This window comes from Embiotoca jacksoni, unplaced genomic scaffold, assembly GCF_022577435.1.
Source record: "Embiotoca jacksoni isolate LCO1_2020_lvr unplaced genomic scaffold, fEmbJac1.0.p SCAF_6, whole genome shotgun sequence".
In the NCBI taxonomy this organism is placed as follows: domain Eukaryota; kingdom Metazoa; phylum Chordata; class Actinopteri; family Embiotocidae; genus Embiotoca; species Embiotoca jacksoni.
This window is the reverse complement of record NW_027185414.1, coordinates 9,354,900-9,382,432: the sequence shown is the minus strand read 5'-3', so window position 1 is coordinate 9,382,432 and position 27,533 is coordinate 9,354,900. Positions and strand designations below refer to the sequence as shown.

Below are 27,533 nucleotides of genomic sequence, written 5' to 3'. Positions count from 1 at the left end.
TCCCAGTCCTCTCTGATTTTATTACAGCTAACGTGCTCGTGATCATGTCGACCCGCTCTTCTTTGTTGCCTACTACATCGTTGGGAAGTCTTTGGTTGTCTCTGTTAGATTTGGCATTGATGCAAACGTGAGGCACGTCTCCATTTTAAATTAACCTCCACGCGAGCAGCAAGCTGGCCGCATTAGCCAAGTTTACCGCCATGCTGCCTGCTTCATACGCGACTCCTAAACCCTGACCCCTGACAGTCTCGCGAGACTTTGGTGATGTCGCCTACTTGCTCGAAGTCAATACAAATAATTATTTGACCAAACTATTTATCAAACTATCTCAACGAAACGATATAATATATTATTTGTGTACATCAAACAATTACTAGTTTCGACTGGTATATAACTCACCTCTGGCAAAATCCATCACAGTACAATAACACTGTTGACTGTGTTTCTTGGTTTGTTTGTATATAATATATATATATAGATATATAATGTACTGTATATACTGTGCATTTTATATTTTATATTTTTTACTGTTATCTTATTGCTTTTCTATTACTATATTCTATTCTATTCTATTACTTTATTCTATTATTTATATTATTATCTTATTGCTTCTGTATGCTGCTGTAGCGAACAAAAATGTCCCCTCGGGGATTAATAAAGTAACTACCTACCTACCTATACGGATGGTGCTGTGCCAACGGTGCGTACAATTAATAACAGCTTGTAAATCTGTTGTCAACAGGATAAATTCTGAATAATACCAAGTCCTGTCCTTTAACATACATTTAAACCAAATAACACTTGCAGGTGCATGACTCTACATATTTTCACAATCCAATAATTAACTGAGCATTAAAAAAAAATAAAAATCCTCCAGTCGAGAAGCTGCGCACTTCGTAAATCGACCGCGTGACGTCGCCGTTGCCCACCTTTCCCCCCCTCCCCCCCCCCCTCCTTTTCTCTCCACGCGCCCGCCTGCCGTCTGCCTCGGCATCACGTGACACATCTGTCAGGGGACAGCATGGCGGACATGCATGTGGAGCCTCAAAACAAATCGCACCGACTGTCCAGCTAACCCCGCCGCGAGGAAAACACCAAGCGCCGCGCGTGAAGGCGGGCCGGGCGGCGCCCGAACAGGACAGCAGGATGGACGAGGACAACAAACTTCAGTTCCCGTCGCTGCCCGCGACCACGGAGGACCTTCTGGTGAGAAAGCACCGCGGTGTCTTTGAGCAGCTAACGGGGAGCTAACCTGACTTTTAACTGTCTGGGTGGGGGATGGAGGAGGGTGAGGGAGGGTGAGGGGGGGGGGGACTCAACACGCAGCGGGACGTCGTGTGTTTTAGGGGGTGCAGCGTGTGAATGTGAAACGGTCTTCGTTCGTGTGAATGGTTCTTTATGACGTGTCTTCACCGAGTAGCTCCCTGAAAGCGTTAGCCACGTATGTGCACCGAAGAAGTAAGGCAGCTTTCACGTCTTCTCCCCGTCCTGTCTCCTCCACCTCCTCCTCCTCCACCTCCTCTTATAACCTCGGTCTTATGTCCCCTGTTTGTTTTTTTTGTTTGTTTTTTTTTTGTCCCCCTCAGGACTGGGCTTACCCGATGAGACGAGAAATGCAGGTACGTCAGAGGAGCTCGTCGTCTGTAGGGGGCAGAATGGTTTTTGACAGTTTGTTCATGTTTCACACCACATTTAAAACAACAACAACAACAACAACTCGGTGTCTGAATGAACACCGGTCCATCATATTGATTGTCAGGTCGTTGGATTTGAGCAAACCTCCTGTTTTAGAGATACAAACATCACACACAGAGTTGTTGTTGTTGTTGTTTTTAATGGATGTCCTAGTTAAGACTTGTAATCCAGCTGCTGGTGAGTGTTGTTCCAGACCAGGGTAGTGATTCACTGCTACCAGAGTAAAAAAAAAAACAAAAGAAGAGGCTCCACATCTGTAAAACCCCCGTTTTCCTCTCTTTTTTTTTTTTTTACCTTCAGTTTGAAAGTCTGCTGCCGATGAAGCGCTGTTGTTGCCTGTTCTGTTCACCGGGGTTGTTTTCTGCTGTGCTTTTTCTTCTCAGGAGATATTACCGGGACTGTTTTTAGGCCCCTACTCTGCCGCAATGAAAAGCAAGGTAACTCTTCCAGCAGGTTCGCCGCTGCGCCCTCGGAGACACGGGAGACGGGAAGGCCAGACAGTCAGCATTCCTTTTAAAGGCTGATTGTACTTCTTTATTTGTCTCTTTTGTCCAGCTGCCAATTCTTGAGAGACACGGCATAACGCATATTGTGTGTGTCCGCCAAGACATTGAAGCCAATTTTATCAAACCTAATTTCCCTCATACGTTCAGGTAAGTCCTGTGATTAGATTGGATGTGACCAGCATACTGCATCGCTGCTGCTGCTGCTGCTGCTGCTGTTGTTGTTGTTGTTGTTTGAAAAGGAGTGGATTTTGTTTCACAGTGCGCTTTCTTGCAGATACCTTGCGTTAGATATTGCTGACAATCCGGTGGAAAATATAATCCGCTTTTTTCCTATGGTGAGTCACCCGGCGAGCTCTTCTTCTTCTTCTTCATTGACAAGCTGTTTGTTGACCGCGAGATGTGGCATTCAGATTGCACCCGATACACACTATTTTCCCTCTCAACAGACTAAAGACTTTATTGATAGCTGCTTAGCAACAGACGGTAAGCATGCGTGCAGCTTTTGATTCGTCATGCTCTGAATGTTAAGTATTTGATCAACGGTCTCTTGCTTTGCTCTTTTAGGAAAGGTACTGGTTCATGGTAACGCAGGGATATCAAGAAGGTGAGGCTCTTTTTTTTTTTTTTAAATATATATATATATATATATATATATATATATATCTACATATCGCACAACATCAGTTCACTTTACGCATCGAGTCCTTTGACTAAATTCTGAGACGACGGGACCGCAGCCCAAATTACAGCAACGAATAATAACAAGTAACCAAGACACCGTCAGCCTTCTAAAGTTATCGACGTTGCAGATGTCACGTAAGCGAAGACCCCCGGGGGGATCGCACTCCACGATTAGAAGTCCCTATTAAACGGGCTTAAAGTTCCCCCCCTGAGAGTTTCCTCTCAAAGAGCTGCTCGCCGAGCTGCCGAGAGACACTTTCAGCAAGAGGCCGAGAGAGGGCTCGCCCTTTCATTAAAAGGCTCCGGCGCGCCCCCCCCCCCCCCCCTCCCCCCCACCGGTAGATTCCTCCCGAGAAACACCGATTTCTGGGCCACTTATAACGTTTGAAACCAGATTTCTAACCCGCGCGCACCCGCACGACACAAGACCGCAGGCGGAGAAAGTAACAGCGGAGCAGGTGAACGGCAGAAGCGTGGATAACCCGGATCGACGTGTCCTCCCACCATTTACCCGAGTAACCTGGTTCCTCGCTCTGTTGTCGTCGTTTGTTCTTTCAGCGCCGCCTTAGTGATTGCATACCTCATGGAAACGTTTGGGATGAAATACAGGTGAGTGTTTTTTGTTTGTTTGTTTTGTTTTGGTCCCCGCGACGAACTGCGGCCTCCTGTATTTACCTCGGAAGAAAACGAGTGGAACCCCCGTTGTTTGCGGAGGGGTCCAGGATTGTAACCGTCTGTGGTGTTCACTCTGCAGGGACGCGTTCAGCCACGTCCAGGAGAGGAGGTTTTGCATCAACCCCAACGTGGGCTTCGTGCATCAGCTACAGGTAAAAAAAACTCCGCTTTCGGAGACACGAGGCTCAGAAGTGACCCCCCCCCCCCCCCCCCCCCCCGCGCGCTCGAGTTGTGGCACGCCGGCCGAGCGGTGAACAGGCGTAACTCGTTCCTTATTAGGGTAACAAAAAGAACCGCCGACCTGCCGGAGCCGCACAGATAAATGGCTCGTGTTCAATAAGAAGACGAGAGATTAAAGTCGTTTAGTTTTCATGTTCAGCGATTCGTGAAGCACAAAACGAAAGCGTCCACTTTCTGTTGTCCGAAGCTGGTGTTGCAGGTCACACGCTGAGAATTTGGCAAAGTGGTCGGCCTACTGTCTGAAAATGATTTCTATATTATTATTTTTTTTTTTTTTGCCAGGTTCATCAGGGATCGTCATTTATGTGTAATAGTTTTGACCATTTAGAGTCTTCAGTGTTTTCTTCGACTCGGTGAAGCATTCCCTTATTGTGATTCCTCTGGAGTTTACCAGGTTCCTTTAATTAACGGACTCTCACTTAACCCAGAATCCCGCGGCTCTGCGACGCGTTAGTCGAGCCCGTGCACAGTCTCCAGGTCCTGAATAGGCTTTAGAGGTCAGCATCAACAATTGCTGCGTCAAAATGAATCGGGCCTCCGGCGCTCCCTTCACAAAGAAAGCAACGTGAAATGTAGACCACGTCGCATTGACAAGAGTCACATGCAAAAGACAGCGGCTGCAGTGGAAGCGCAGGATGTGTTGTTGTTCTGACTGGTCTGGTTGTGGTGCGACGCCGCAGAGATGATCTTCCTGGCTTTAGTATGCAAATACCAGCTGAGCATTGAGTCAGCCTTCGCTGGCGACACTCCGCAAGGCAGATTCTCACGAGGACGTCAGGCCCGCGGGCGCCATGAAGAGCAGCTGTGACGAGCACGCGTTTGTGCTCGTCTTGGGGCACGTTGGGTTTTTATTTTTTTTATTTATGCTCGATTAATACGTGCGCTGTCTTGTTCACCGACGGTGAACTCTCAACGCGGGCCAGCTGTTTACGTCTGGTCACCAGTTTAGTTTTTGTTGGTATGACACACGGTTGTATGCGGAAAATCTCTGGCAAACGATGCGTTTGGTGGATTTTTGAAAGTGGCAATAAGTGAAATGCCATGACCGCAGCAAAGACACATTTAACAATGAACCTGCTGAAAATGTCAAGGCTCGGGTTGCTTTTTGTCTCGTGAACTTAAAATAGTATTGATGCGCGTGCGTGTGCGTGTGTTTACGTACGTTTTGGTGCCTTTCCATTTATAAATTCACAGAACTTCATTAGCTCACTAACTGGGCATGCAAGAAGCCATGAACTGATTTAGAGGCGCATTTCGTTGAGTCACTGAGTGCAATCAAAAGGTACCTCAGGAGCTGTGAGCCTTCACTAAACCACGGATGTTATTCCAATCGTGCTACAGCCGTGATGTCTTGTTTGCTTTCGTTTTCCCAGGAATACGAAGCAATCTACCTTGCCAAATTAACCATTAAAATGATGTCACCGATGCAGTTGGGCAGGTCGTTCTCACTACAAGCCGGGATGCCAGGTTTGTACATAACGCACCCCGTCCTGCACAGCCACACTTGTCTGCCCCCCCCACACACACACACACACACACACACACACACACCTGAATTTTAGCGGGATTTAATCCAGAAGGTTTAATAATCATTTTTCAATCTGGTGATTGCAAGCCTCTCAACATTTTTTTTTTTTGTTTTTAATTTCTTTTAACAGGAAGCCGGAAACGCAGCCTGGAGGAAGATGAAGACTTTGGAGCGATGCAGGTCACAGCAGCACAGAACGGATGAGCTTTGCTGATATTTAGCTGCGTGGCACAGTGCACTCCTTTTTTTTTTTTTTTACATTTTTAATGGGATTAAAAATGTAAATATTTGAACTTTTTCTAAGGGGAAGGGACGAGGGTGGGAAGGGGAGCACTCGTGTCTGAGACACGGAGTACTGATGGGGGTCGGGCAAATTTCAGAACTCCCTTTTTTTTTTTCTTCTTTTTTTTTTTCTTTTTTTTCCCTTCTTGAGCTGTATGCACTGATCGGAGATATTTTGCAGTTTTATAGTATTTAAAGCATTTTGCATTTGCAGCGGGACAGTATTGCAATAATGCACTTTCGATACTTGAATTTGTGTAGACGACTAGGAGGAGGACGATGGAAAAAGGTGAGGTAGGCATGACGTCGTCCGGTGGAGGACACGAGAAGAGGAATAGCTTTGCCTTTATTGAGAGAGGAATAGGATTATGGACTAATATCAAGCTTAATGTGGGATAGTAAGGAATGGAAAAATAACTCACTGCTAAATAAAAAGAGGTCATGAGTCCTGTTCTGCTGTGTCTTTGTATACATTTCTGCTTCATAAAAAAAATAGGATGTTATTCAAAATGCAGTTGTATTTATTATTCAAACAAAAGCTATCTGGAAGCCTTGCTGTGTATGTCGGTAAGTAATACAACAGCTACTGATACGCACCGTTATTAGTCGACTGTCCCAACATTGTGCCTTTATATTGACGATTCATTCATAGATATGGAAATCTACTTGCATTGGAGTTCATGTAAAACATGTTGGGTTTCTCTGGGTCTTTTACTGTGGCAGAATTCACATTCTTGTATATCCATTCCTGTTGAGGCCACAGTTTTTGGGATGTTGCATCATACCAAATAATCAGTTTCAACTGTGCATAGATCACGTTTTTTTACGACTAGTACGCATGCTGTATCCGTCTGTACAAAAGGGCTTCAACAAATACCTCTGGGGACTTCAGTTAAATGATGGATCGGCTTTATTGGTGCATCTTCACGGTTAATAACATCATAAATACAAGACACACCGTAGATCATAGAATATTTTATTGGACAGTTAATATTCGGAAATAAATTACATTAAATATGTTTTCCTGTTCTCCAGAATAACAGCATAATTGTAAAACTCGACTACAAATGTTTAAATAATGTACATTTTCATCCATTTCCCCATTACAAAATATTTCAACCTGAATCGCAGTTGTCGACCAGATACAAAACTTGAAAAGCCTTTTCTTTCCCACTGCCTCTCAAGATAAGGTTTTTGTTCACTCGAAATGTCGCACATAACAGTCTTGATCGAGTTTCATGTCACGTGGTATTCAGAAATCCATCAGTTATTCAGCAACACGACTGTGGGAGAGAAAGGCCTGCGGAAATACGCGAGAGAAATTCAACCCGAATAAAACCCAGCTCTCGTTCTAAAATAAGCTTCTAATGACGCTTAAAGAAACAAGTGCTGCTTTTCTTTGGTGACAGACGTGTCAGATCAGGTTGCGTCGTGATCTATGGTTAATTCTTCCAACATATTTGGTTCTGTAGTGATCTTGAGAAGCCTTTTCCTGTAGTAAATTACTTAAATCACAAAGTGGGTTGTGTTTATTTCTGTCTGCAGGGCAGTGACCGATATGATTTGTATTTTCACTGTAAGCGCACATCAAAAGGACTTCTCGGCAACGTAAAAAAGTAAGACATTTACAGTAACTGGCTTTCTGAAGAGGGATGGAAAGATGACGACAGGTCCACCCTGCTGAGGTAGCCGTGGTTACCAAAGGGGTGGAGGATTATGTTCGACTGAGCTTCAACATACATGTATGTTTACTGGAAGTGTGATGAAATCAGGATGCGCGTTCAAGGACGATTTTTAACTTGTGTCGCGACCGCGAACCCATCCTCCGGCCTCTGCTGTCCCAATTCTTAAGACGTTCATTGGAAGTAGTGATGTCAGGTGACTGCATGAAGTAATTGTCCACGCCCCCCCCAAAAACGGGGGTTTAAAGTTGCTTCAGTCAAAGAAGCGACGCTGCATGTAGGTCTCGTCTGAAGCCGCGTAGCTAAACTTTTGGTAGAAAGCCACATTTGTGGGTGCACATTCCAGAGTGATTTTATAGCAATCCAGCTTGTTGCTTAGAAGAGTAAGAGTTGAAACTAACCTGCAAGGAGAGACAATAAAGGGGGAGAAAGAGTTTAGAAAAAGTAACCAGCAAAATATTTCTTCAATAAGTCTCGCGCGAGGAATTTTCATGTCTGTTGGGGATTAGCTGGGACAATCGCAACATCTTGAATATCAAAAACAAACGAAAAGAGCACGTCTTTATTCAAGGCAGACACGGGCCTACTCACAGTTTGCCCAGCTGCTTCCCTCTGCACACGTCACTGACGACTACCTCCTCCACCCGGCCTCTCTACAAACAAAATCAAATGATGCTTTTCGTTTCACTCATTTTCAGGATCAGGAAATACTTATGTCTGCTATGCAAACTAAATTAAGTTTTAAGGAAGCAAAATGTAAATGTGGTTTATGGTTGTGAACTAGGTTATTAATTCATTATCAGCCTTCTAATAACCATTATTAATTAGTAACTTATGAATGGGAGTGGTGATAAAGATGATTAAGCTGCATCCACTTAAACATCCAGCTGTTGGGTGTAATATACCTTGGCACAGGAGTGGATGAATTTGTGTTCAGTGATCAACGTAGCCGTGGCAACAATCTGTCCCAGATTTGTGTCCTCCACCACAACGACATAGTAGTCTCCCGTCTTCTTCATATGCTCAAAATTCTCTGCAGGTCAACAAAAAAAAACAACGTTTGTTATGTCGTTTATACTTTATAATATAAATTGTTTTCCGCGATGCTTTTTTTTTTTTTTTTTTCTTGTCCAAAATGTGTGATCCGATGTCTGTAGGGAAAACTGTGTTGAAATGTACAAATTTTAAAACTCAAGAACACTTTGGGATTCAAAGTTAAACTGTGTTAAAATCTCAATGTTCTTAAAATTGTCAGAGTCTCACTTCTGTCTTGTTTGAAAGGAGCATTAAGCATTGCTTACTCGCAAACTGCTCTGGTGTGACGTCGCCCGTCTGGGTGAGTTGAGACAAAACTTTGAAGAACCCTGGAAAACAAAAACAACAGAAGAGTCGGTGAAAACGACTCGATTTCACCGCACCACCCGACAGTTGTTTATTTCGGTTAAGTTTCTTAAATCATTGCCATATTTCATATTGGAAAAAAAAACAAACAAATACATTTCCCACCCTATGCCGGTGGCACAGCACAAGTGCCGGCCTGGAACACGTCGCCCGGACTCACCTCTGTTGAAATCTGCCGTACAGAGCGGCCTGAGCACCAGACCTTCCCCCGGGCTGGACGGGGAGATGGGGGGGGAGAAGGAGGCGGTGTTGGTCCTCCAGTCCAGCTCCTGGAGCAGCGAGGGCTCGAAGAGGGGAGTCTCGTCCAGCAGCATTTTGCACAATCTCTGGCTGAAGGCACAGGAAAGGTGAAGGCACAGAAAGGTGGACACGCCTTCAGGAAACTGGAGTGACACACTTTTATTAATCTGATACCGTGTGTCCTACGCAATAAATGCACATGTGCATGCAGTCAGACTGGATCAGAAACGTGTTTGTTCAGAGTCGGAGAACTTTGACCAGACAAATACAACTCGAGCAGTTGAAACCACCGTACTTTACTCGTCCCGGTATGAACACACCCACATGGGGATTATCACACACACACACACTCATCCTGAGGTGGTACCAGGATACGTAACCCGAGAGGTGCCCGTCCCACACCGAGCTGTTTCACGCCGAGACTCTTTGAGCGTCTCTTCTACACGCGTCTTAAAAATCCCGTTTCCATGGCAGCAAAAAACACAATCACGCTTTGCGGCCGTCGTCATTTCCAGCTCAGTGAATCGCGTAAAAAATGAAAACACGACTTGTGTTGTCGAGTGAGAGGAAAGAAAATACTGTCACGTCTGTTCAAACTGCTCACATAACGTCACGCCGTCCTCGGCGCTTCGGCTAGTTAACGTCAGCGTCTGATCTCGACCGTCGTCGTATAAACTAGTTCGTTTTATAACCAAGTAAATGGCAAATTGGCGGCATTTGTAAAGCGTCAGGTGTTTCTGTAGTTCCTGTCAAACAACCTCCGCGTGGCCGGCTTCACGTCTTCAAACCCGCCCAGCCCAGCTAGCGCCGAAGAGCCGCGACGTTACACTTCGTGTTGAAAGACAACTTATCTCTATAGTTAACTACTTACCGATGAAAACCCGGTACAGCAAGAGACTGAAGTCCCGGAGTGAGGTGACGTCCGGTGACAACCAGTCAGGTCTCCCAGTTTCTCAGGAGGCTGAGTTACATCATTGAGCCGAACAAGCCGTGGGTGTTTTCGGCTGCTGTTTCCGCATGGCACGAGCCCTTCTGTATGACGTGGCAGACGTGCCGAAGTAATTGACGCAGCGCGTTGACGTCAGTAATACGCCCACCATGCAATATTTTTGCATGGGGGGGTGGGGGGGGAAGAGGCTATTTATCGTATACGATAAATTTATGTTTATAAATTTATTAAATATAAATTTATCTCTAGTTCTTTATTATTTATAAAATAATAAATTTAATAAATTAAACAAACAAACAAAGGTAACAAGTGCAAAAGTCAAGTGAGATTTGCAAAAATACTGTTGGGTGAAACAACGATAAATAAAGTTCTAGTAAATAAATAAAAATTTATATATTTAATACATTTATTAAATATAAAATTTGTATAAATTTATCGTATTTATTATTGTGGGAGGGCTAGGATTCACGTAAAGCCCAGATGATTGACAGTGAAACAGCCAATCGCAGCAGCGTACAGTTTAGGCTTCCCCCCCAGCTGATCCAATGAAGCACCACCCTTATTCCTTTTAGACTCTAATTGGCTCTGAACCTGCGGTCATTACCATAACCATCTCTCTCCTCAGGCCTAAACCTATTCAATCTAACAAACAAAGGTAACAAGTGCAAAAGTCAAGTGAGATTTGCAAAAATACTGTTGGGTGAAACAACGATGTGTCCACCATCTTAAGTTGATTAAAAAGAGAAACTATTTCACATTATATGGACTGATGAATGAGGCCAGTCATTCAGTGTGAAATGGTTCTCGGTGAAATGAGGGTTTAAACCGGGCTGCAGCTAAATGTTAACACACAATTCTCCCGAAAACAATATCACGCACGCAATTTATTTGACTAATAAACGCAAAAGGTCCAATGTATTTGAAACTGCCCGCAGCACATCAGGCAGGCCTCGCTATCGCTGAATATTTTGCCGCGTAATCTTTAAATGAGCAGGTTTAAAGCAGTCTCAGAGGTGGTTTACATCTGAGAGGCTGAGAGGAATGTTTGTCTGGAGGGGGGGGGGGGATATTCATTACTATCAAGTAAAAGATACAAACCATGGTTTGTTAAAAAGCTGTAGAAGCTCTGTTTATTGAGTCTTTTGTATTAACATATTTTACAAAAACTAGATTTACAGAAATTATCCATAACTGAACCATTCTTGATTTAGGCACAAAAAATACAAGAAAGCTCAGTCCAAAAAAGTATTTCAGTTTCGATTAAAGAAGTAACGGTTATGAAAGATAACCCACGAATAGGAAAATATATCATGGATTTTAAAAGTTGCTAAATAACTGAATGACAAACTGTCCCGGTTGTTTTTTTTTACATTTTTTACTAATTGAAATCTAAAACCTACGTCCTATATCATCTTATGTCCTGTATCATCTTACAACATCCCCAAACAGAGTTGTAGCAATAAAATGAACACGCAATAAAGATCGCAACACTTCAGCTTCTAGAAGTTTGTGGGCTTGTTCTTTGGGATAAAGTGGAAGGAAACAAAAGCACTCGCCTAGATTCATGCATATCTCACCCTACACTGCCCTTTGAACTGTACCGACACAAACTGAACACTTATAATACACACCGTCTCCACCTTTGTGTCCTTTGATATGTCTGAACCAGCTACAGATTCAGGGAACATTTGAAAATACCCCAAAAAGTGTCAAGGGGCCACTTCGTGTTGTACAGTGCTGTACTTTATCACAAGAAGGTCTTTGAGCAGAAGGTGATGATGATCCCTGCTGGTGTGATTTTTCAATTAGCACAACTCAAAGTGAGTGGACAAAGGTCGAACAAATAAAACACCTTAAAACTGTCTTCAGAAAGTCTCCCAGTCATTCAGGTTGAAGAATATCTAGGAGTATGAATTAAAAGTCAACTGGATTTGCTGGTTGAGCTTTGAAAAAGTTTTACTGCATATGAAAGAGGCTTTGCCATTTCTAGTGGAAGAACAACCAATTAAACTGATGAGAACTCTTAGATGAGTCATGAAACATCTTCAAAAGATAATGCAGCAAGTCCAGCTGCATCTATTGCTATATGCCTTATAAAATGGTAGACACAGATGACCCCAAACAACACAAAAGAAGATATTTTCACTGCTAATCAGCAGAGGGTAATTTAAAGAGAGACACTCAGGATAACAACCATTGTACTTGGACAAATTGTCACACATCCCTCTTTGCTGACAGTGCACCTCAAGAGACCAGTGTTGGAAAACAGAGATTTACATGCCCCGTTCCCCCCGTATTAAATAAAATGCAAACTTTTTGCAGTGGGTGATATTACACACTAAATACAGAACAACCCATGTGGGTCAAAAACAAACTTTGTTTGTAGCATCATTTCGATAGAAACATTCATGTTTGACAGAAAGGCTGAACAATACTACAGTGACATTCTCTTACGCCGAGGTAACAAATAAAAACGTGTTGTTATTTTGCCTACAGTTGATTCACAGTTGAAACTCATAAAAGAACACACAGACGCATCAGACTAGCTTCTCCGTCCAGAGTACGGAGTTTTCTGCCAAGAGCGGAAAAAAAAGTGAAAAAAAAAACAAACTCTGATAAAAGGAAAACAAAAGACTCATTGAGTAGCTTTATCTATTCAGAACACCTCCCAGCCCTTCTCAAAAAATATTTTCTCGGATTCATCCTGTTATGCAAAGCATGCTCGTTTTTGACAGCCAGTCCGAATCATGACAGACAGTGACCGTCTGTTGAAGCCGGTGGTTGCGATGTGTGGCACGTGAATAAAGGGCAATGCAACCATATCCTGCCATTTCCTGACTTACACCCATCAAATTCTTTAATGCTCCCAATACTCAGTTGAAATCAGTGATGCAGAGGCCTTTTACAATAGTCTCACCTTATTTTAGGCAGCTCAAAGGCCAAGTTTGCAATTACAGTTTTGAACAGGTGGTGACCAGTGACTACACCAAATGGGGGGAGGTTGAGTTAGCTCGGTCGGTGCCTCTTGGGACGATGATGTGGTGGGCTCGTCTTCTTCTCAGGCCAATCTGTGCATCAGGGTGCCGGGTCTTGTTGGTTTTGCATGCGTCTCTCTGCAGCTGCCGCCATGGTTCTACGTCTCAGCGCGGTTGAGTCCAATTCTCGGAAAATGTCCTCCTCCAGTCCGGGCAAATCCTCGTCCGGATCGTCTGGACTCTTGGTCAGATATCTCCTACAGGGAAGTGGAGGGCAAATATTATCATGGGTTACAGAAAACGCATATGAGGAAAAGTAGGCAACCAGGAATCCCACCATTTGTTAATCAATATTCAAAAACACATGGCACTTTACAGCATGTTAACTCTACATCTGACCCTCATAGCGATTCAGGTTTCCAATTAAAGAAGGACTTGTTTAGTCCCGTCTTGGTTGAGAGACTCGTTTCCCGATTCGTGCAGCTGAACAACGTTGCTTAATCGGGTGTAGCTACATTTCTATAGATAGATAGATAGATAGATAGATAGATAGATAGATAGATAGATATAAAAATGTAAACTTCAATTTGTAGGGTACCAACCTGCGTGCTTGCTGGATCATCTCTTCTTTCCTCTGCTTTAACATCTTCTGCCTCTCCTCAGCCGACTTAGAAAAGCGCCCTCCTCTGACCTCCATGTTGTCCGTCTCACTGAGGCCCTGCTCAGCTGCTCCGCTGGGCCCTGCCTGCTCATCAGCTGCAGGGCTCACCTGGATAGAGGCACGCTCTATGGCCTAAGGACAGGAAGCAAACACAATATGTGACCGTTTGTTGCATTCTCACTTTCAATAAAACCACAAAAAGTGTTTAACAAAGAGAGAGAAGTTAAAAAAGAAAAAAAAGAAATGAGAGTTGTTGGATAAATCTGAACAAGCTCAGCTTTTTTAATGGGGATCATTGGAACAATTTAAAAACAGCACTGCTGTTAAAAAGTTTATTCCCCAGCTGACGGACCTGAGTAGGGAAAGGCACCTGGATGCGTCCCTCCAGGATGTTGTCGGTGGTGACTTCCACAGAGCGGGTCAGCTGCAGGTCCTGCATCACCAGGTAGGACGGCACCTGAGGGAACATCTCCTGAATCTGATGGGCCTGAGGACAGGATGTACATCAAAAGCAGAGTGCGCCATACAGAAAGGATTAGTTGGAGAGGAAGGACCTTAATCAGTGGAAGTTACATTTGTTTTAGTTTTTGATGAACAAAAGCAGAGACCTAAACATTCATAATTATATTTTGTAGTTTAAATATACTCTGCTTAATCTGTTTGTTTGGGTCATGGTACACAACCCAGGCTGTATTTTCAGGCCATATATACTGTCTACTAGTGAACAGCCAGACAGGGAGGGAAGATTAGTATAAACTAAATGCAGCTGTGGCTTTTAGTAAGCAAGCATCAAAGCATCTGCCTGCAATTGTCCAAAAAAATTTAGCACTTGGCTCAAACATCCATCTATGTACAGCCCCGTTTCCAAAAACAGTTGGGACACTGTGTAAAATGTAAATAAAAACAGAAGGAAATGATTTGCAAATCCCATGAAACCATATTTAATGGGAAATAGACCAAAGAAACCTGTCAAGTGTTGAATTGGAGAATTTATATTGTTTTATGAAAAATATATGCTTATTTTAAATTTGACATGAGTAACATGTCTCAAAAAAGTTGGGACAGGGGCAACAAAAGACTGGAAAAGTTGTGTCACTAAAAAAAAAAAAAAAACAACAGCGATCCGATATTGGTTTTCAGCCTTGTCCCTTGTGTAGAGATTTCTCCAGATTATCTGAATTTTTTTATGATATTATGTACCATAGATGATGAAATCCCCAAATTCTTTACAATTTTATGTTGAGGATCATTATTCTTAGCTTGTTGCGCTATTTTCCCACCGAGTCTTTCACGGAGCGGTGAACCGCTCAGCATCTTCACTGCTGAGACTCGGCCTCTCAGAAATGCTCTTTTTATACTCAACCATGTTACTGATCTTTTGCCAATTAACCTAATTAGTTGTGAGATGTTCCACCAGGTGTTGTTTGTTTGGTTTTTGTTTTTTTAAGAGTGAACATAACTAGTCCAATCTTTTGTTGCCCCCTGTCCCAATTTCTGACGACAAGTTCAAAATAAGCATATATTTTGCATAAAACAATACAAATTCTCCAATTCAACACTTGATATGTTGTCTTCGGTCTATTTTCATTTAAATATGGTTTCATGTGATTTGCAATTCATTGCCTGCTGTTTTTATTTACATTTTACATAGCGTCCCAACTTTCTGGGAATTGGGGTTTTATCTGTGTATCATCTTTTATAAAGCCAACAAGAATTTTTGCACACTACAAACGTGAACTTACCATGGCCATGAGCTGGGAGTTGTTGGCCTGAGCGATGCCCAAAATATTAGTAGTGTGCATTACTTCCACTGAGAAACTGGGCAGCCAGCTGGCAATACGAGACCCTGGAAGAAGAAAGTATGGATTTTACCCTTCATTGTCTCACACAGCCCATCGGTGTCATGTCGCTCCACCGGCAGATTGATTTTTGGATTTGTATCCATCACACTTACCGTCAAAGTGGAAGAAGTGGTTGTGTTGGTTGATATGTGGTCGAGCATCTGGAGCGGCTCCGACGGGGCCGATGTTGTCTTCCAAACCCCCGCCCTGCTGCGGTCCACTCGCTTGGCCGCTGTCCCCGTTGATGTTCAGGGATGTCCGACATGTGGGACATGATGTGTCCTGCTCGAGCCATGAGCGCAAACAAGAGCTGGAAAGCCACAGACATCACAAGTCACTCATGTTATTATGACATTTCTCTTGTGTAAAAACCTGTCATTCATGCCAACATCCGGATCTGTGCCAGGCATCTTCCTGAAGGTTGACCATGTTTGCCAAACTGCGAACTCAAGGGTATAAGATAAATATTCATATAATGCAATTTGTACTACAAAAGCTACGAACTGTTCTGCAGGGTGTGCACAAACATATAATGTGCAGCATATGGGATTTTGGGCACCAGCTAAGACGGTTGTGTCCAGCCTCCCTGCCATTAACGTAGGCTCTCCGCCTTCATTAACGCAAGTAAAGATGAACGTATTCTCGAGTACGGAGTCACAGGTCAGAGGTCAAATAAACCCTGCATGGACTGTATAACGCGTCTTACTTGTGGAAGAGATGACCACAGGGTAGTTTGCGTGCTGTCAACATGGTATCCCAGCAGATGGCACAATCATCATCATTGGCTGCCAGCTCCTCTGCAGTGGCAACAGCAAATCTGCACAAAGTTCACGGGATATCCCAATAGTGAGGAAAGAAGTAATGACCAATGGGCCACACAAAGCCTTCAGATTCAACAAACACAACCACAAAAACACCTATTCCCACCTGGCCTCCATGTTGTTGATGACACGAAGGTAGTTCTTGTGTCGGCGGACGCGGCGCTGTACCTCATGGAAAAGATACCGCAGCTGCATGAAGATGACCAAGCTCGCCATGGACAGCCAGATGTTACCGAAAAGCTAATGAGAGAAATATGGTAAGAAAAATGTGCACAGTTAGGGGAACAGGGAGAGACACGGGGGACGCACTAAATGTTCCGACCATGATGGGTCTGTCCCTATTCAAACGGTGTCTCACCAGCATGTGGATATGATGCATGAGATCCAGAAAGAGCATAGCCAGCTCCATTATGAAGTCCGTGTAGTAGACGTACGTTCCTTTGCTCTCCCAAGTCCCCGGATGGTTCAGATCCCACAGATGGATGGAGTACCTGAGGGAGGTGACGGAGCTCTCTCAGAACATGAAATACTGGTGACAAATGGGCAGTATGGTGGGTGGAGATTGGCATTATAAACCACTGCATGAAACAAATGTGCAACAGATATGTAGTATATGGTTCAATAACAAGATCTATAGGATGAGATAGCGACGTTTTGAGAAACGATGAAAAGAAAGCCAAGACAACTTCAGAATTTATACATCATTTTCCAGACGCATGAAAGTCAAAATATTTGGTTTAAAAAAGCAGTAAAATAAAAGACACTGCTAACCCGGCGACAGACATACAACAAGAACATCTTTTCAGAGGAATTAGCCACCACAAACTGAAACGCATTGACATCTAATCGGCTCAGACTACAATTGAAGGTGGTCAGCGCCGCCATGTTCAAGTACCACCTACTCAACTGATGTCCTCTGAATAAGCAATGTAAATATCCAATGGGAAAAATGTTCTGCATAATTCTGATCAGCTGATCTGTGCAGAGAGAAGGACAAATCTACTTGCATTTTTCTACCTTCAGGTTGAGAATTAAAATCTCTAGTGTTTCACTTAAGACACTTATATTTTCTCACACCATGATTTTAAGTACGAGTTTCTACTTTTCCTGTGTATGTTGAGCAAACAATGAAACAATGCAAATAGTAGCGTGACGCTCCTAATTCACTCGGTTCATTTTCCTCATCAGATTATTTGTCTGGTGCAACATGCATTTGCTGTGTCCGTGCCATTGCAATAATGTTGAACTATTTACGTACAACAGACTCTTTCTTAATTGCAATATATCTGATTAGGAGTCTAAAGGCTGTCAAACAACTCGCATCACCATCATCATCATCATAATGACGTGTATTTACACAGTCCAGTTTAAGAACCTGCTTCACAACAAAATGGAATGAAAAGAAAAGATGTACAGCTGTGATATGAGACGAGTTATTGTATTTCTTTAAGAGCACATCAAATTTTGTACGGCAACATAATTTGGAAGAGGAACTGACAGTAATAAGTTACAGACGTAAAGTAAGTCATAAACGGACTTATTGACCGAGCATTAAAATAAAGCTGAATTGAGCAAAGCTGTCTCATTTCGACTCATCTGTCTTTGCATTTCTGCACATGTTTATGTGTTTATTTCCTAGATTTGTATTTGCATATAAAGCACGAAGTGAGATCTGATTACAAGACGCATGTGGAGACACATTTTATTGACAGATGTGAAAAGGTCCCCGGCTGATGAGAGTTGTACAATACTAACCGTCCTCTCTGGGACGAAGAAGCCTTTCACATTACTGCTAATGGAATGTGTGTGTGTGTGTGTGTGTGTGTGTGTGTACGGATGTGTAATGAGGCCTTAAGTAGACTTACCGCATGATGACGTGGCCAGTACGTACAGTCACCAGCAGACACTGAGGAAAAAAGTACATATGAAAATGGTGCAATTCAGGCAGTCTGCTTTCCATAAAGACCAGCGCCAAATACAAAATTACAGTCATGGCTTTGAAAAAAAAAAAACTATCTGAGAAAAATAGCACAAGATCCATTACGGTTTTGTTTCTTATCAAACTAAATTTTATGAAATCCTTTCTGGGGACAGCTTCAGCATCAGATAAGAAGATTTTGTTTTTTTTAAAACACAAAAAGCACAGTTGTAAACTGAAAACACTGATTATGCTTCTAGTTCAAGTCGTGAGCCAAAGTGCTCAAAATCAGGTCACCGGATGTGACACACCACACACTCAATGCAACCATTATTAATGTTGTAATTTTCATGCATTAATGTGTCTGTGATGGCTAAGAGCAACCATGGAAAGTGTGACTCAGCTTCACAAAAGATAGCAGTGATACAGCAGAATAGGATCACTGTAAAAACTATTTTGTGCTAAGGGGGAAGTTCATCTAAAAAGCACAAGGCCTTTATACTTTATTGCTTCACTGATTGAATGAGATGAAAATCAGTCTTGTTGCTTTCAATATATTCTGGAGACTTGCTCCAATTATAAGCCAAGAATTTGGGTTTTAATCAAGAAGCAGGGAGCAGATTTCAAAGCACTGTACCGATTTACCAGGCTCTATTAAAGACACAGCTTTGAATGTAAACAATGTGCCTCAACAAAAGCCTAAATGACAGAAGGACTCCACAAACATATGTGCAAAGTACGGTCAAAATGTCTTCGTCCAGACAGTCGGCCTCTATTTTTATGCAGTTGTGACTGCAGGTACTCACCTCCGCTGCCATAAAGGAGAGGGTGTGCATGCCGTGGGAAGCTCCCAGCAGACCACACACCACAGCCAGGCCACAGCAGTCCAGGAGCAGGGAGACCAGCAGACAAAGCACTCGCACGTGGCTGTTCATAGGAGTGGACGGGGAGAAAGACAGCTGGGAGGGGGAGACAAATTCAAGTCATGAGTCAACGGTGTCGCTGTCGAAGTTCTCCCCTTTTGTTATGTCCTGAGATTTTGGGAGCGCTGGAAGGGTTTCTTTGTCTTGGAGAGCTTGTGCTGGTTGGAGAAGTGTTGCTCATGTCTGCCTTCTGAAGCGGGTGAAGGTGGGTGTCTATTTGGGAAAATATTTGTAGGCGCAGGAGGTCTGAAAGATTTCTGTTATTATGCTCACAAATCTGATTGTAAAGATTATTTGGGCTGTTATACACCAAACACTACAGCTGTTGATGGGAAAACAACCAAAATAACATGTAAAAAAAACCAATGCATTTAAAAAGGGTAGCATTCCCAAGTCAAAAACATGAAACATACCTGCTTACACATTGTTGTGCACTGTTGGCCCGTTTTAATATCGGGCTTAGTAACGTACTCAAATGGCATTTCTACTGTAGTAAATGAGAGGAAAACCTGCTTGAACTTTTCTTTTCCAAATTTTACACAACCTGTTTAAATCAATAATCTCCTCACAGACAACCCCTTAACATCTATGTACAGGCAAAACATGGATTAAGACTGTAAACGTAGAGCTAATATTCTCTACTGCGCGTAGAATACAATTTAAGACCTCGTTACAAAAAAAAAAAAAAAAAAAAAAATACAACAGCTGAGGTGCAAGAGATAAAACGGGTTTCATCTTTTGTGTACTACGAGGTTTCCCCCAGCACACCGACAACACGCCAAACATTTCATCTGGAGCAGTTTAACCCGCGTGTGTGATCTTCACCCCAAAAGCTAAAAACCCACAGTGACAGGAAAACAGCAAGGAAGACATCTGGGCGAACACAACTGCCTAACTCCCAGCTACACAGCACACACATAAAAGCAGATCTAAAAGTCAAAGCTGAGAGACAGAAGCAAAGACCAGCACACAGTTACAGACACCTGCAGCACAAGACATTCACACAAAGAAACTAGGGAAATGTTTACACCACAGCAGGCAGAAAGTGACCTTCTGGTACACTAAGCCAGTCAACATGACATCATATCGAACATACATTAGTGCCTATTTTTTTTTTATGTCACTCCTTGCAAGGAGGTGATTAAATTTGATATTTTGTTTTCCCCAACAAGCAGGACACAGTCTGATACAGGGGCATGTAAATGAAACTGTATCAGTGGTCAAACATGCCAGTACAAGGTGCTAATAATAGAACCTGTGCTGAAAATAGTGCAGTTACATTCAGGCTTTTGGGGGACGTACCTCGTAAAAAGGCCCCTATAGAAAGTTTTTAGGTTCGGTGATCAGTTGTCATTCCATGCCAGATATTTTACTGTCGCGCATTTGGTCTCGGTGCTCAAAGGTAACAGAGCAGCTACAAATAATCTAAGTCTAGTTATATCATGTTTACTTTGTGACCTATACAGGGACAGGTGTCCTATGGGGACATTTGGGCCTATTTATTGGATAGCGAGTCTTTGTTGAGGTGGGCAGATTTGTTTTCACAGCCAGTACATACAGAAACATACAGATTACCACACAACAAATAACCGTCATACATCACCTCTACACACATACATTAATGTCCCTGCCTGTATACTAGCATACTTATATATACTTATACGTGATCATTATACGACACACGAACAAGTATCGAGCTGCATAACAATGTTGATGGAGCAGTTTGTTTGTGGCTGCTACAACAGAGGGGGAATAAAAACCCACGTAACCCTATAACATCTCATAGCTAAGACGGAAACAAACCTTTTGTAAAATGTACACTTTAGACAATAAGTTGTTGATCCTGGTACTTTCATAACGTGATACCGGCCGTTCCCAATGATGCCAAAAAGAGCTTAAGTTGCATCGTAGCCACAACCTGCATCTCTGTCGGGATGGCAAGAACATCAGTAGGCCGTTTCTGGTGGACATTTCTGAAGTAACGTGTGCTTCCTCCCGTGAAAAGGGTTCAAAGAGCACGGTGGCTCTATTGTGAAAAAGCAAATAATCTACAGGCACATAACACATCTACTTCAGAGCTGCTTCCTTTCAAGACATCGGCTTTTAAAAAGGAGCCTTAAACGTTATCTGACAATTCATTTACAAAAAAACTATCATGTCCAATATTTTGGGGGTCATGCTCTAAATAACCAGCTCATTACGGACATGTTTGAAGGGATTTGTTTTTATATGGCCCATGAGGTATCCCAGACTTTGACTTTGATTAAGCATCTACAACAATATTGTTAGTTGATGTAGCAAATCTCAGTTGAATTGTCTTGTTTCAGATCATTCACTGAAAATGTTGACATTTGAGCCAATAACATGTTGAGAATGTCTATAATTCAGTATATTTAGTTAATTGTCCAGCCTTTGATTACCATAAACCATGCTTTGATGTAGATCCATATACTTACATATTCAAAACGGTCTTTGCAGAGCTGAACCATGAGGTGAAGAAAGACCAGGGCAGAGAACCACAAACACCACATGACCACCTCCTCCACTGTCTGCACGTTCAACACGCCAAAGATGAAAATGAACTTGTAGAAGATGAAGTTCCAAAACTTATCTTTCAGGTGCTGAGGAACAAACACAGAGCAAGTGAGGTGCCTCTTCCCGACAGGTAGGAATCAATGACAGCTGAAAACCTACAAGTTAACAACCCCAGACAATGAATTAGCTGCATTTATAAAAACATTTCAACAGCGTTAAGACTTACCTGCTTCTCACTGACTCTTAGAGGGCCAAACACCACATACTGAATCGTTTTAGCAATTAGCATCAACGAGCAGCAGATTGTGTTGACCAGCACCTACGGGAGAGCAGAGAATAACGTGAACATTAGTTTTGTCATCATTATTGATGACTACTATTATCTATATTGGATAATCCTGACCACCCTCTCCACCACCTGCTGCAGGGACAGCGGAGCACTTTCTCCAAAAAGACTCCTCCAGCTCCGCTGTCACAAGGACCGATACAGGAGATCGTTCCTGCCAAAGTCTGTACAATAACTCACCTCTGGCAAAATCCATCACACAACAATAACACTGTCGACTATTTTATTGCTTTTTATTGTTCTATTATTATCTTATCGCTTCCTGTATGCTGCTGTAGCGGAAAAAAAAAATGTCCCCTCGGGGTTTAATAAAGTAACTACCTAACCTACCATTATATCACGCACAGTCAGTGGAAGACACTCACCCACACAAAGAGACTGTCAGTGACCAGATACCACAGCACGGTTGTTGCCAACTCCGTGTGGGTGATATCATTGTTCAGAGGATCCAAGTCCACCTCAGTGGGAGCTGCTGCTGCTGCTGCTTCATCCGCCTCCAAGGCCCCAAACCCCGGGTCAGTCACGGTGGTGTAGGCGCTGAAGATGCTGCCGGCGAGCAGAGCCACGCTCAGCGCCGTGTAGGTCTGCAGGCTGGGCCACGGGAACCTCTCCAGAAACAGCAGAGGCATCGCGCTGGTTACGGTGCTCTGAACAACTTGAGAGAGAGAGAGATGGTGTCGGTCCAACAACCTGCAGAGAGAGAGCCGACGTGAGACACACTTCACTGAACGAACAGGAAACACCGCTGGAAGACGACAGTGGATAATTGGCGTAAAGCACGTGTCGCAATGATTTAGCGATGGCTTTGAACTCGCCGGCCGGTACGCGAGGACGCGATTATCTTGCTTGTAGTTTTCCAAGAAGAAAACCGGAGAGTTTGTTCGTTAACGTCTCGGTGCCAACGCGAGGCCAACTTCCCTTTAGCTCAATACATTTAGTAAAACACCAAAAAAAAAAAAAAGGTGCAAATCACGAGCTGTCAGCGGGTGAGGTGTCATAACATCAGGAAAACCGTGACTCGGCGACCAATCTGGATGACATTACACTCGAGTCTGTTTTCATGAATGGGAGTTATTTACCTGGCTAACGTTACCCAACACTAGCTTGCCGTTTAGCTCACGTTAGCTCCGCGGCTAACCAGCGTTAGCAAGCAACGTACACAAGGCTCGTATTAAACACTCACTCACAGTTTGCCGCAAATTTAGTCAAATACGATATCCAGCGTCCCCGACGTGCTGCGCTTTCAGTGCTGCTGCACAGAGAGCGTCGTAGTTGCCACCATCGTCGCGTTTATTCGACCGAGCAGGCAGCTGGCTGATGCTGAAGGGAGGCTTTCTTGTTTGCGCATCGTAACGACGTCATCGTGACGACTTTAAAGTCAGTGATTAGAAATAACTTTTCATCGTGCCAGCTCGGTTCAAATACAAAGTATACACTGCTGATTAAAAAAAAAGAAGAAGTAATAATTACAAAATATATTGAATTTTCTGATATTTTATTTTGATTCCAGTTAATTAATTTAATTATTTAATTAATTCCAATTATCCCACGCTAGACTGCTACTGCAATTAATTATTTATAAGTAGAGAAATGAACATCTTTTGGCAATGAAGTCTTCTTTATTTTTGTTGCAAAAAAAATAACAATAGAAACTATTCCTCACCTTTCTTCTCGGGATAAGCTAATGCAGATAGCGCAGATATTTTTTATATCAGCTTGATAAGCTTGGGGGTTTTGTTCGGAAATGTGCCTCTCAGTCACATTTCAGATGTCTATGAAGTTTTACCAGCCCCACCAAATAGGGATTTATTTCCCTCTAAACATCACATGGTTTTTGATAAATGTTAAAATGACACAATATCTCAGCATAAATCAAATATTAGAGAAAAGCCTGAAAACTGAAAACAGATTTGTGGATCAGAACTTGTTTTTTCGTCTTTCCTTTTCCAGTAATCTTCTGAATAATCTAATGGTGCCAATTACAATGATATATCTTTCAGAGGTATTAAACCATTATTTTCCCTTTGCAGGGCTCCACCTACTTTAGAACAGTAGAATGTAAAGTTGATAATGAAAGCATTATGTATGTCTCGATTCAATCCATGACAAGACATATAAGTTATCACAGGAAAACATTGCCCTGTGTCGAAAGAGTTTTTTGTTGACTTTTCGACAGAGGAGACCGGAGCCAGAATCAGCAGTTGATTAATCTTGTACAAGAGGCGCGTTTTAACAATGCACCGACATCATGTGGTTACAGAGTATAAGGCTCAGAGTATGTATGAGCGTTTACAGTCAGTATTTATGTCTCTTGTGGGCGTGGTCCTCGTCGACTCAGACTATACATTTCTCTTCAGGCTGAGGCCTTGGCCTTCATAATTATCTATTCGATAAAGGGCCTGTTATTGACTACTTGATGAAAATAACAAGTTGCACAGCAGTGAGCCATCTCTACACAGGCACAAAGAGTTGTTCAAGGACGTGTCGCCACGTATTTTACCATATAAAAATGAAATTCTTATAACACCCTGTTCTTCATATTAGAATCATATCAATTGAAGAAGCTACCCTCAAACATTCCCTGTAAATATTAAAGGCAATGGATGGGGTTTTTATTTTACACAAAATATTCTAATCTATAAGTAATTTTGACAATATCAGTGAAAAGGCAAGTGATGGCAAGAATTAACTATTCGAATGGTTGCCACCCATTCAACATGACAAAGTCCAAACTCAAGGTTCATCGGAGGGTTGTTGAGAAAGAAGAGAAAGGAAATCTGACATAGCGCTCGGCTCGGCTGGATCATTGCAGTGTGGTTTGTACATTTCCATTGGGCTTAATTATGTTTATTTGTCAATGTTAGAGTCTGCTGATGGTGAGCATCTGTGGAAAAAAAGGAACATATAGCACAATTATAGGAGAGTACATAAGTGATTTAATGCATTCATTGCTGATTTTCACCTATAGTGGTTATGTGATTGTTGCTGAGCAGCCACTGTCTCTTCATGGATATTGGTATACAGTCCAGGATTTTTAGGTTGTTTGTGTAGGAAATAAGCAAAACAGAAATCATACTAATAAAATCATTTATGATATGACCTAGAAAAGGAAGCAGAGTTCATGTGACTCTCGCTATTCACTATTGCAGAACAACAAAAAAAAGGCTTTAAATGGATGAAAGTTGAGGCTTTGACAGGGATTTGGATTTGGGTAAAGGGTCTATGAAAGACCTTTGACTTTTGGGTTTGCCATTCAAGAAAATGTTGTATATTATGATGTAAATCTCTCACTTATTTCTGACTTGTTCTTTTATTCATAAGTTGCTTACCAATCATGGTCATAAACAGAAAGTTCTTTTAAATACCACAGCTGAGTAAAATACACAACATTGCATCCATCCATCCATCCATCCATTATCTATACCCGCTTTATACTGAACAGGGTCACGGGGTACACAACATTGCAAATAGTTCAAAATGTTTAACATTTAAAATGTTTTTTTTTGGAGATGGACACAGAAATGGTCACATCAGAAACCTGCTTCCTGTTCAATTTATCCATAAAGGGAAGTGAAGCCTTGCATTTACAGCAGTTTGTTGTTTCTGCATAGTTTACTGCACTTACAGGATGAGCCACTCAGACAAGCTGTCTCCTACAGAGGCCCCTCTGTTGGATGGTGGGATAGCTGTCGCTTGTGTGATCCTGGGTCTGTCCTTCTTGGTCGGGGCTCCAGGGAACCTCCTGGTCATCTGGACTATCCTGAGACACGTCAAGCAGCGCTCCCATACTGTGGTGCTCATCCTGCACCTGGCTGCTGCAGACCTGCTGGTCCTCATCACCCTGCCCGTATGGATCTACTCCATACTGCACACGTGGGTGTTTGGAGAGGCATTGTGCAAGGCCTTGATGTACACTGTCAAAGTGTGCATGTTCAGCAGCATCTTCTTCATCACCCTGATGAGTCTGGAGCGCTACGTAGCCATCTGTCATCCATTTATGATGATGCGCTGGAAAACAAGGAACATAATGAACAGATGTCTTGTGTTTTTGTGGCTCCTTGCTTTGCTTTTCGGAGTGCCTTCCTTACTGACCCTGGAGGAAAGTGATGGAACTGAGCAATGCTTTTCTAAGGTTTTAGGCTCTGTGACCCATGCAATCGTCTTCTTGTGCCTGGAGACCTTGGGTGGCTTTGTAGTTCCTTTCATTATTCTTAGTATCTGTTATTGTCTAGTTGCTGCACAGTTAAAGAAAATGAATTTTAACTCCAAACAAAAATCCATGGTTCTTGTTCACACTGTGGTGATTGCTTTCACACTGTGCTGGCTGCCCTATCACATCATCAACATTATTGATCTGGTTTGTATCCTACAACCAGGCAGAGAACATGAATGTGTACCGAAGAGTATTGTCTTCAGCTCTGGTGCCCTTGTTTTCATCAGCAGCTCAGTGAACCCTGTGTTATACACTTTCTTCGCGAGGAACTTACGAGGGAGTCTGGAGGAGTCCCAACTGGTCAGGCTGTTCAAGGAAATGGCCACTCACACAAACACGCTCAGGGAGCTGGTAGTACAACACCACACTGGCCAGAGGGCAGCAAGTACTCAAGCAGAGCTGATGTCTGACTCCCTGTGAAAGAAATACTGTGAATCGCTAAAACTGTGATGACGGGAAAATGTGACGTATATTCTGCTATTAATTAAGGGACCACATTTTTTTATGTGATCTAATAGAGCTCACAACTATACTTAGAAATCATTATCTCATACTGTATTGTACCCTCCGATTGTTGTTTCAGATTCAGCCAACACAGTCAAACATATGATGTTGATCTTGTGTTTTGAGAAATTGTGGTTGCTTTTGAAAAATTCAAAATGTGACAATGTGTGTTGTATATTTTATTTTGCAATTATTATTAAAGAGGTGTTTGTTGTTTGACTTGAAAAAAATAAAATAAAATAGAGGAAATACCTGTGAATCAAAGTTCTTGGAAGCTGCTGATTTTTAAAATGTGACCCGTGTGTCATTCTGTCTATCTTTAATTTAACACAGAACAATTTCATATTCAATCATATTTTACATTTAAAATTGAGCCATTATTTCCTCTGAACCACATGTACAGATAGTCTATTAAAAGAGTGTTCAAAGTCAAGAGGTCCCAAGCCAATTTTGCTTAAATTTATGAGTGCCATCATCACTCATCATCAATCCCTAGCAAAGAGTTGAAAACACTGACGGCTGTAATAGTTTTGGTTTCACATAATTTCAGGGAATTCCTCAAGAACATGCTGCCTGACATATTTCTCCCATTGCTTACATACGACTGTATATTATCAATTAAAGCATCTCCTTCTTATAGAATAAAAAACATCAGGCATGCACCTAAAAGTCCTCTTTTACATGACCGACCTGCTGCCTCTGTGTGAGTGATAAGAAACACTGACACAGATTATTATAGGACACTGCTTTTTAAGAACTTTACAGTTCCCAAGTGACAAACAGGTGGATAAACAATCCATTTTTGTTTTATCTATTCATTACCTGGTCGTCTAAATGGTCATTATAATGTTAATGTTAATGTGTCCATTGAATTGGTCTCCATTTCCTGTTGAAGGTCATTTCTTTTTTTTAGATCT

At 42.5% G+C, this 27,533-nt stretch overlaps 4 protein-coding genes across 7 annotated transcripts; 2 read left to right on the top strand and 2 right to left on the bottom strand.

Annotated features, from left to right (window-relative positions):
* Positions 1-985: 985 nt before the first annotated feature.
* styx (serine/threonine/tyrosine interacting protein) lies at positions 986-6,060 on the top strand. Of its 2 annotated transcripts, XM_069174200.1 has the most exons (11): positions 987-1,206; positions 1,587-1,619; positions 2,079-2,132; positions 2,251-2,348; positions 2,476-2,536; positions 2,648-2,684; positions 2,766-2,805; positions 3,441-3,491; positions 3,637-3,709; positions 5,171-5,264; positions 5,456-6,060. In XM_069174200.1, exons 1-11 carry the CDS (start codon positions 1,147-1,149, stop codon positions 5,527-5,529), a joined length of 675 nt encoding a protein of 224 aa, XP_069030301.1. In that variant the 5' UTR covers positions 987-1,146; the 3' UTR covers positions 5,530-6,060. The 2 variants fall into 2 exon arrangements, with proteins under 2 accessions (XP_069030300.1, XP_069030301.1); XM_069174199.1 differs by having other exon boundaries at positions 986-1,206; positions 2,476-2,684.
* Positions 6,061-6,567: 507 nt separating this feature from the next.
* On the bottom strand, positions 6,568-9,942 carry gnpnat1 (glucosamine-phosphate N-acetyltransferase 1). Its single transcript, XM_069174385.1, has 6 exons — positions 9,802-9,942; positions 8,851-9,020; positions 8,591-8,653; positions 8,195-8,322; positions 7,881-7,942; positions 6,568-7,690 (listed from the first exon to the last, which is right to left on the bottom strand). Exons 2-6 carry the CDS (start codon positions 9,002-9,004, stop codon positions 7,543-7,545), a joined length of 555 nt encoding a protein of 184 aa, XP_069030486.1. The 5' UTR covers positions 9,005-9,020; positions 9,802-9,942; the 3' UTR covers positions 6,568-7,542.
* Positions 9,943-10,982: 1,040 nt separating this feature from the next.
* LOC138212941 (E3 ubiquitin-protein ligase AMFR-like) lies at positions 10,983-23,242 on the bottom strand. Of its 3 annotated transcripts, none has more exons than XM_069173666.1 (14): positions 23,083-23,242; positions 22,265-22,589; positions 21,780-21,872; positions 21,475-21,639; positions 18,902-19,054; positions 18,043-18,083; positions 16,536-16,668; positions 16,284-16,417; positions 16,063-16,173; positions 15,470-15,666; positions 15,258-15,361; positions 13,868-14,002; positions 13,457-13,647; positions 10,983-13,111 (listed from the first exon to the last, which is right to left on the bottom strand). In XM_069173666.1, exons 2-14 carry the CDS (start codon positions 22,526-22,528, stop codon positions 12,955-12,957), a joined length of 1,878 nt encoding a protein of 625 aa, XP_069029767.1. In that variant the 5' UTR covers positions 22,529-22,589; positions 23,083-23,242; the 3' UTR covers positions 10,983-12,954. The 3 variants fall into 3 exon arrangements, with proteins under 3 accessions (XP_069029767.1, XP_069029766.1, XP_069029768.1); XM_069173665.1 differs by having other exon boundaries at positions 23,087-23,242; XM_069173667.1 differs by having other exon boundaries at positions 13,886-14,002; positions 23,087-23,242.
* A 1,605-nt stretch (positions 23,243-24,847) lies between these two features.
* LOC138213127 (leukotriene B4 receptor 1-like) lies at positions 24,848-26,856 on the top strand. Its single transcript, XM_069174014.1, has one exon. The coding sequence runs from the start codon at positions 25,528-25,530 to the stop codon at positions 26,530-26,532; it is 1,005 nt and encodes a 334-aa protein (XP_069030115.1). The 5' UTR covers positions 24,848-25,527; the 3' UTR covers positions 26,533-26,856.
* Positions 26,857-27,533: the final 677 nt, after the last annotated feature.

What these genes read in the sequence shown, in the direction of transcription:
- LOC138212941 (XM_069173666.1), bottom strand. Translation starts at nt 22,528, where the DNA reads ATGCCTCTGCTGTTTCTGGAGAGGTTCCCGTGGCCCAGCCTGCAGACC. An exon ending in TCTCCTTTATGGCAGCGGAG is followed by an intron (nt 18,084 to 18,901) that starts GTGAGTACCTGC and finishes TTTTTTCCTCAG; the next exon opens with TGTCTGCTGGTGACTGTACG. An exon ending in AGGTGCCTTTCCCTACTCAG is followed by an intron (nt 13,648 to 13,867) that starts GTCCGTCAGCTG and finishes TCCTGTCCTTAG; the next exon opens with GCCATAGAGCGTGCCTCTAT.
- LOC138213127 (XM_069174014.1), top strand. Translation starts at nt 25,528, where the DNA reads ATGAGCCACTCAGACAAGCTGTCTCCTACAGAGGCCCCTCTGTTGGAT.
- gnpnat1 (XM_069174385.1), bottom strand. Translation starts at nt 9,004, where the DNA reads ATGCTGCTGGACGAGACTCCCCTCTTCGAGCCCTCGCTGCTCCAGGAG. An exon ending in TACGGCAGATTTCAACAGAG is followed by an intron (nt 8,654 to 8,850) that starts GTGAGTCCGGGC and finishes TTTGTTTTCCAG; the next exon opens with GGTTCTTCAAAGTTTTGTCT. An exon ending in GGGAAGCAGCTGGGCAAACT is followed by an intron (nt 7,691 to 7,880) that starts GTGAGTAGGCCC and finishes CTCTCCTTGCAG; the next exon opens with GTTAGTTTCAACTCTTACTC.
- styx (XM_069174199.1), top strand. Translation starts at nt 1,147, where the DNA reads ATGGACGAGGACAACAAACTTCAGTTCCCGTCGCTGCCCGCGACCACG. An exon ending in CTGCCGCAATGAAAAGCAAG is followed by an intron (nt 2,133 to 2,250) that starts GTAACTCTTCCA and finishes TCTTTTGTCCAG; the next exon opens with CTGCCAATTCTTGAGAGACA. An exon ending in AATTTCCCTCATACGTTCAG is followed by an intron (nt 2,349 to 2,475) that starts GTAAGTCCTGTG and finishes GCTTTCTTGCAG; the next exon opens with ATACCTTGCGTTAGATATTG.